The sequence below is a fragment of the Cotesia typhae genome, unplaced genomic scaffold (assembly GCF_013202065.1).
Source record: "Cotesia typhae breed Kobodo isofemale line unplaced genomic scaffold, CoteBio_Ctyphae contig_22, whole genome shotgun sequence".
Classification (NCBI taxonomy): Eukaryota; Metazoa; Arthropoda; class Insecta; order Hymenoptera; family Braconidae; genus Cotesia; species Cotesia typhae.
Window position 1 is genome coordinate 8,205,025 of NW_027423728.1, and position 9,377 is coordinate 8,214,401.

Consider the following 9,377-nt stretch of genomic DNA (forward strand, 5'->3'; position numbering starts at 1 on the left):
TCATTTGTTATGAAATAAAAAAAATTGACAGTTGTCAGCCAACTTCAGTATCATATATAGCGCCAAAACATTGATGATTGCCGCCATCCTGCTGACTTCACACAGCCTCATTGCGAAAATAAAAAAAAAACAAAAAGTAAATTTATACCTCTGTATACTCAACATAGAACGCTTAGTAGAGTACTTTAATAAAAACTAATTTTTTTCCTCATCAAAGATGTTGCTTACATCAAAATAAGTGATTGTGCAAACTCATAATACTTGTACGTGACTATTAATATTAAAAAGGTAATAATTTAGGTCTAACCTACAGATTAATTTTTTTTTAAAGTAAACTTGGTGAGTTCATTTGTTATCTAGCTTTATTTCTATTAAGGACGCCAACGATATGTTTTGCCGCGAAAACATTACAACGAATTCATTTTAGTTTCCCATAAACAGTTTAATTTTATTATTTTTTTTTAATTAATTATTTTTAGATTATTTACAAACTTGACTATTTAGTAGAAAATAAAAATGACATTTAATATCTAAGTAGTGATAAATTAAATTTGCGTTCTTATAACCAAACTGATGACCATTTTGTCACGCCGAGCGATTCAAATTGTATTTAGGTATACATTATATATTTAAAAAAAGTAATTATTGATGTTTTAAAAATAGTTTAGACAAGTTTATTACTACAGTGAAATTTATTTGATAAAATTTATTAAGTAAGATAATTTTATAAATTAACGATCATAAATATTGTTATATAAAAATGTATGATATATATATATATATATATATATATATATATATATATATATACACATTTGTTGAATAATTTATTTTGATTCAAGTAATATCAATAGATTGACGTAATTGAAAAAAAAAAAAAACAACTCTATTTATTAATTAATAATTCACTAATTTCATTGAAACAAATAAAATAATTTTTTAATTTATTAAAATTAATTGAACAGGTAAAAATGATTTTTTATTGGTTTAAAAAATCAAAAATTGTCAAATGTCTACTAATTTTAATTTATAATTAAATAATTTAACAATTAATTTATTAAAATTTAATTGCAGATTTATGAGAAAACTATCAACAATGAGCAAAGAAAATGGTAGCGGCGATGCCGCTAAAAAGAAAACCATCGAAGGAATTTATCAAAAGAAGTCTCAGCTGGAGCATATTTTACTGCGTCCTGACACATATATTGGATCTGTTGAGCCAGTCCATGAGCTCATGTGGGTCTTTGACAAAGAAAAAGAAATGATGGTCCAAAAAGAGATAAAATACGTACCAGGATTGTACAAAATATTTGATGAAATCCTTGTTAACGCTGCTGACAATAAGCAACGCGACCCCAAAATGGATTCAATTAAAATAGACATTGACGCTGAGAACAACACGATATCTGTTTGGAACAACGGAAAGGGTATCCCGGTAGTAATCCACAAAGAAGAGAATATGTATGTACCTACGATGATTTTCGGGCATCTTTTGACTTCATCAAATTACGACGATGCAGAAGAAAAGGTGACTGGTGGAAGAAATGGATACGGAGCTAAGCTTTGTAATATATTCAGTTATCGCTTCACTGTTGAGACTGCGTCTAAAGAGTACAAAAAGTCTCTTAAACAAACTTGGGGCAACAATATGAGCAAAGCTAGTGAGCCGAGAATTAAAGAATTTTTTGGGGAAGATTTTACAAAAGTAACTTTCTCACCAGACTTGACAAAGTTTAAAATGGAGACACTGGATAATGACATAGTAGCATTGATGTCACGTCGTGCTTATGATGTTGCTGCATCAGCAAGAGGCGTCAAAGTCTATTTAAATGGCACGCGTGTACCGGTTAAGAATTTCAAGGACTACATTGACTTGTACATTAAAGGAAAAGAAGACGATGCGGGCAATCCATTAAAAATTGCTTATGAAAATTGTGGACCACGTTGGGAAGTCGCTGTTACTCTTTCAGACAAAGGTTTCCAGCAGATGTCATTCGTCAACAGTATTGCGACAACAAAAGGGGGACGACATGTTGACCACGTCACCGACGCGCTTGTTAAAAATCTCACCGAGACTCTAAAGAAGAAAAACAAAGGCGGAATTACAATTAAACCTTTCCAGATAAAAAATCACATGTGGGTTTTTATAAATTGTCTTATCAACAATCCGACGTTTGATTCTCAAACTAAAGAACACATGACCCTGCAGCAGAAATCTTTTGGCTCTAAATGCGCCCTGGGTGAAAAATTCATCACTGCAATTACTAAGATAGGAATTGTTGAGTCTGTTTTGTCCTGGGCTAAATTTAAGGCTGACACTCAGCTGCAGAAGCTTGGACCCAAGTCCAAGCAGAGAAAGCTGCAGGGAATTCCCAAGCTTGAAGACGCTAATGATGCTGGTACAGTTAAGTCACTTGACTGTACTTTAATTTTGACTGAAGGAGACTCTGCTAAGACTATGGTGATCTCTGGACTCGCTATTATTGGTAGAGACAAGTACGGAGTCTTTCCACTGCGTGGTAAATTATTAAATGTCCGTGAAGCTACTCACAAACAAATTTTAGAAAATGCTGAGATTAATAATATCATTAAAATTTTGGGGCTTCAGTATAAAAAAAAATACGAGAACAGAGATGATTTAAAGACACTGAGATACGGTAAAGTTATGATTATGACTGATCAGGATCATGATGGGTCGCATATTAAAGGTTTATTGATAAACTTTATTCATCATAATTGGCCTTCTTTGTTAAGAATGGGATTTGTGGAGGAATTTATTACGCCTATTGTTAAAGTCAAGAAAGGATCCCAGAAAATTTCATTTTTTTCACTGCCAGAGTACGAAGAGTGGAAGAAAGAGACTCCCAATTCTCACTTATGGAAGCCAAAGTACTACAAGGGTTTGGGAACTTCAACATCTGCTGAAGCTAAAGAATACTTCAGCGACATGGCTCGGCATCGAATTAAATTTCGGTACGACGGTAATCAGGATGATGAAAATATAATAATGGCGTTCAGTAAAAAATGCGTTGACCAGCGAAAGGAGTGGCTGACTAATTTCATGGAAGAAACTAAAAGGCGGAATGAAATCGGCCTTGGAGAAAAATTTCTTTATCAAAAAGACACTAAAGCTGTTTCTTTTACGGACTTTATCAATACTGAGCTTGTGTTGTTCAGTAATTACGACAACGTTCGTTCAATACCCAGCATGGTTGACGGTTTAAAGCCCGGTCAGAGGAAAGTTATTTACACTTGTTTGATCAGGAACGACAAGAGTGAAGTCAAGGTTGCCCAATTGTCTGGAGCAGTTGCTGAAAAGACACTTTATCATCACGGAGAAGTGTCACTTCAAACTACTATTGTTAATTTAGCGCAGAATTTTGTTGGGTCTAATAATATTAATTTACTTCAACCACGTGGTCAATTTGGTACCAGGTTAAATGGAGGCAAAGATTGTGCCAGCGCGCGTTATATTTTTACCATGCTCAGTCCTTTAGCAAGATTTATTTTCCACAAGCATGATGATGCGCTGCTGAAGCACGAGTATGATGACAACAAAAAAATAGAACCAGTTAATTATGTCCCCGTGATACCGATGGTACTTGTCAACGGCGCTGATGGAATAGGCACTGGCTGGATGACTAAAATTCCCAATTACAATCCTCGGGAGATTATTGAGAATTTATTCAGAATGATGGACGGCAATGAGCCCAAGCCAATGAAGCCGTTTTATAAAAATTTTAAAGGCACTATTGAATCCTGCGGAGAGTTTCGTTATGTCATTTCAGGAGAAGTGTCTGTTATTGGTCCGGAAAAAATTCAAATCACTGAATTGCCAATTGGAACTTGGACGCAAACTTACAAAGAGTCTGTGCTGGAACCTATGCTCAATGGAAGTGAAAAATCACCGGCTTTGATCACTGATTACAAAGAATATCACACTGATACTGAAGTTCATTTTGTTATTAGTATCAATAGAGATAAATTGGTCGACTTGGAGAGAGATGGACTTCACAAAGTTTTTAAACTTCAAACTACTATGCCTATTACTTCTATGTGTGCATTTGATGAAAATCAATGCTTGAGAAAATATGATACGGTTATGCAAATTTTCAGAGAATTTTATAAATTAAGACTTGAAATTTACAACAAGAGGAAAAATTATTTAATGGCTATGTTACAAGCTGAAGCGGCTAAATTAACTAATCAAGCTAGATTTATTTTGGAAAAATGCGATGGGGATTTAATTGTTGAAAATAAAAAGAAAAAAGATATGATTGCTGAGCTTTTAAGAAGAAATTATGATTCTGATCCTATTATGGCATGGAAATTACAACAAAATCGTGATGAAGTATTGGTAAGTTTTTTTTATTTATTTATTATATGTATAAATTTTATATATATATATATATATATATATATATATATATATATATATATATATATATATATATATATATATATATATATATAAATTAAGTTAGCCGACATCTAAAAATTTTTAGACCTTTTTTTTTTTTTATTTATTTATTTATTGATTGATAATCAAACTCAACAGCCAGAGCGAGCCATTTACAGGGTTAATAATATATATATATATATATATATACACAGGCATTATTTAACTAGGTTTAGTCTATAGTTGACTCATTTAAATTAATTAAAAATGTTAATAAAAAAAAAAATTAAAAACGTTGGCTAACTTTATTATTATACAATATATATTTATATTCATATATTTATTTATATAAATATGGTTAAATGGTTATTTAATTAGCTTTAATGTATGTTTAATGAATTAATAAAAAAAGGAAGCCCAAGTAAGTTATTAAAAATATAAATTCTTTTTTAAGAAAATTTTATTGATAAAAATATATTTTTATAGGAAGAAATAGCTGAGGAGCAAGATGATGAAGAACTAGCATCTGCAGCGGCTCTTGAAAAGGAGAATTATGATTATTTGCTGGGTATGACCATGTGGTCGTTGACGAGAGAGAAGAAAGATGAATTGTTGAAGCAGAGGGATGAAAAAGTAGCTGAAGTTCAGAGACTTCAAGGAAAGACGCCGATAAGTCTGTGGAGAGAAGATCTTGATGCGCTGTTGACTGAAATGGATAAAGTCGAGGCTAAAGAGGCTAAAGAAGAAGGAAAATCTTCAAAGCTTAACAAGAAGTCTGTAAAGATTCCTAAAGCTGAAAATGTTCGTAAAATAGAACCAGTGGTGGATAATGAATTGAAGAAACGTATTGAGAAAGCCGATGCAGTTTCTAAAGACAAAAAAGACGGGATTAAAAAGCAGCCTAGAATAAAGAAAGAAGCTAAATCTCAAGATGAAGGTGATGAAATTGACGCTATGATTGAAGAAAATGCAAAGCCTTTACATGAACGTGCGGGAATTACGCTGGATAAAGTTGATAAAAAGGGCGGAAAGAAAGGAGGCAAACAAACGACTTTGCCGTTCAAACCCGTGAAAAAAGATAGGAAGAGAAAATCTAAGGGCAGCAGTGACTCCGAAGCTGATGGGTCAGACGTTGATTTTGATTCTGTGTCACCGTCACAGCCTGCGCAGCCCAGGACTCCCAGGCGGGCTGCTGCAGCTCAGAAAAAATACAATTTAGATAGCGAAGAGTCTGAGAGTGATGCTGTGCTCTTGTCTTCAGACGAGGACAGCATGAAGAAGAAAAAACCCGCTCCAGCTCAGCAACCACTTGCTAAGAGTAGTATGTCTGTCGACAGTGATTCTGAGAACGAATTTCAGAGTGATAAAAAATTAAGTAAACCTACTTCTTCTCATACAGCGTTAAATAGTGATGATGAGGACTCTGATGATCATTTCAAAGCATCTGTTAAACCTACATTTAAAAATTCTGACGAGCTTTTTGATTCTTTAATTGGGAATACTACCCCGAAAAGTTCACCTTATGTTAGCACTTCTGAAGATAATTCTCCGGCAAAACCAGAGCCTGTCGCTAAAAAATCTCGCGCTCCTGCTAAGAAGAAAAATGAAAATGCTAATGGAAAAGGTGGTAAGAGAATGCCTAAAAAATTCCAAACTTCGGATTCTGATTCTGATGCATTATTCTCTGAAAAAGCTGCACCGGTAGGTTTTTAATATTTTTTTTGTATTAATTTTTTTTTTCTGTAATTATTAATAAATAAATAATAAATAATTTTTTTTTTATGTTCCAGTCAAAGAAAAAAGCAAAAAAAATAGACAGTTCATTAGAAGAATCACCATCCCCGAGAAAAACCAGCGGACGAGCTCGCAAAGTAGCTTCGTATGCTGTCTCTGATTCTGACTAAACATAGAGTATAAAAACTAATTACATTAAACTATATATTAACTACTATAAGGTAATTTTTTAAAAAATCTAACTTTTTTTTTTTTTTTTTAACAATTTATCGTCAATTACGAAGTTAAGTTCAACATAAAAAAATTATAAATTTTTTATATAATATATATACTTGAGTGTCTCAACATATGAATAACTTAAAAAAAAAAAAAAAAAAAAAACAACATTATCAATATGTACAGAAAATAATCAAACTTTTCATTTAATTGTTTAGATTACTCCATAATTTTTTTTCCACAATTAACAATTTATAGCATAAGATTCAACATGCAATTTTAGTACTATATTTACGTTTTAGATTTTAATTAAGATTAATCTTTTTATTCCTTATTATTTAAAAAAAAAAAAAAAAAAAAAAAAAAAAATAATTAATGTATTAGAAAAATGACTAACATACTTACTTTAATTTGTAACTCATTCCATTTTACTTAATTTATATTAATAACTTCTTTTTTTCATTTAAAAAAATATTTATACTCATCGATAAATATATCTAAGATTTATTAATTATACTAACCGTTAATAATCCGACGATTTTTCATACTCAAATCTGTATTATCAATATTATAAATAAAAAAAAATGTATTAGTTTGTATGTCGAGTGACTGAAATGTCACCAACAAAAAGTGATATATTTATATTGATATTTTTTTTTAAGACTTGTTTTAAGAATATTTGAAAGATTGTAAATTTAGACTTAATAAAAAAAATTAAATTAGATTAATTTTTAAATTATTAAAACATAAAATTTAATTTAATTTTTCCTAAACAGATAGATGATGTGTGGTGAAGATGAGGTTTAATCGATAGATCTTGTATGCAGACACTGTTTAGGCCTTTGAGCTTACTTAAAAATAAATATTTAATTATTAGATTTTTTTCTTAAATTAACCGATCTTGAATACTCTTAAAAAAGCTAGATCTTTAATCTCATTTAAGCAATTTAATGTTTTTAATTTGTACGTTAAATAAGATTATTTTTAATTACAATTACGAAGTACTTATAGTTGTAAAAAAAAAAAAAAAAAATTGTCAAATTTACTTGTAAAAAAAAAGCTGCATGTCAAAAATGGCACGACTATGATACAAAGCAAGGACACTTGATAAATAACTTAGTTTTCTATATTCATAATTATTATATCTATATAACGTACATATATAAAACAAATTGAGTAAAGAAACTAGTGGATGATTCAGGTCCGTACAATATTTAGATTTTGCGGAGAAAAAAAAAATTTTCCTTATTTTTTATTAATAGAGCCAGAATTTTTGCTTTAATTTTAAAATAACTTCAATAATTAATTCTTTTAAATTTTATAATATTACAGCGAAAATATTGACCAATATTTTCGCTGTAATATTAAATATTTAATTAAAAAATCTTGGCCCTGATTAATAATCAATTATATTATTATTGTTGGCTTTCAATTAATCTTCTCTTTATTTTAATCAATAATAAATTTTTTTCCACTCATGTAAAATATTTTTTTTGGTGTTTATTAATTTAATTTAACTTAAAAAAATTATTTTAAATGGTGAGAAAAATTTTAATTTAAAAAATAAAAATGTAGCGGGTGGAAAAAAATTTTTAAAAATAATTGCTGCTCAATTTTAAAACACAGTAACTGCAAAATTTTTATACCTGATTTTTTTTCAGTACAATTTTTCTTAAAAATATTTATATTCAACTATTTTCTATTCATAAATCAAATTTTTTATGAATTTGGTGTGCAAATTTATTTTTAATAAGAAAAATTAAAATTATTAGTGACTGTGTTTTGAAATTGAGCAGCCGATAAGTGAAAAATAAAGTGAAAAACTCTTCAGGTTTTTTGAGCAAAAAAAAAAAATCGGAAAATTTTTCCTAATCTTCATAAAATTATATCCTAGAACGTTAAAGTAGAAAAAAATAATTTGCAGCCAAATAATTAAATAACACTTGAATTTTTCAGCGATGATTATGATGATCTTATAATGAAACAGAAGTACTAAATAATTATATATACATGGAATTATAATTTTCTTTCGTTTATCAAACAAAGATTAACAATTAATAATTTTTTTTTTTAAACCTTACGAAAGACAAAAAAAAAATCGTCGGGCCTGTTATCGTAGTTTTTCTTTACACCGCGTGTATATATAAATATATAAGCTCTGTTTATATATTTATATATAAACGTAAGATTTTACTCAAGTAAATGTGTATGTATATGTATATTTATACATATGTATATTTAGTATAAATATGTACACGCATGCTAGTTATAACAATTTTCCGGCTTATTATATTTAAAATTTTCCTGCATAACACACATACGCATTCACACTTTTAGGAAAGTAAAAAAAAATTCAGGATTTAATCTTTCATTCTATCCCGGAAATTTATCGAGCACTTTTTAACCTGCTTCATTATTATTTTTCGTATTTCCATTTTAAAACAATGTCTTTAATTAGTAATAATAATAATAATATTAATAATAAAAATAATAATAATAATCTTTTAATTTTTATATAATTAATAATATTTTGTATCACTAAATTAAACACGCAGATCCTTCGTTGCGTATTTAAAAGTTCATTTTTTATCATCCTTGTTTTTTTTTTTCGAAGTAAAAAAACAAAAAAGGAAAAAATTAATTAATTAAAAAAAATCCACTTGTACAATTATGTTGTTGATTTTAATTCACAATGACTTATCACATGTTTAACTCGACTTTTCTTCAAATTGTATCATCCTAATTAATTCTGTTATTTTAAAAATTTTCTTATTTCATTCATATATATTTTTTTTTTTTTTTTTTTTTTAACTTTTATACTTCATTTAAACACTACTTTTTTCATTTTTTTTTTTCTCAGCCAACCCACTGTTCTCGATACAAGGAACGATATTACAATTAAATATTTACGAACACAACTTTTTATTTGTTGTCATATCATGTTAAAATAATGACATAATGTGAGTGTATAATAATGTAAAATTGTGTAAATGTGTTTTAGTGTCCACATAATAATGGATTGCTTTTT

The 9,377-nt window shown here is 29.0% G+C and overlaps 1 protein-coding gene across 2 annotated transcripts; it reads left to right on the forward strand.

Moving 5' to 3' along the window:
- The first annotated feature begins 130 nt into the window (after positions 1–130).
- Positions 131–9,179, forward strand: Top2 (DNA topoisomerase 2). Of its 2 annotated transcripts, none has more exons than XM_074238197.1 (4): positions 131–288; positions 1,075–4,357; positions 4,886–6,100; positions 6,190–9,179. In XM_074238197.1, the coding sequence occupies exons 2-4, from the start codon at positions 1,079–1,081 to the stop codon at positions 6,301–6,303; spliced, it is 4,608 nt and encodes a 1,535-aa protein (XP_074094298.1). In that variant the 5' UTR covers positions 131–288; positions 1,075–1,078; the 3' UTR covers positions 6,304–9,179. The 2 variants fall into 2 exon arrangements, with proteins under 2 accessions (XP_074094298.1, XP_074094297.1); XM_074238196.1 differs by lacking the exon at positions 131–288 and adding an exon at positions 461–614.
- The last annotated feature ends 198 nt before the right edge of the window (positions 9,180–9,377 follow it).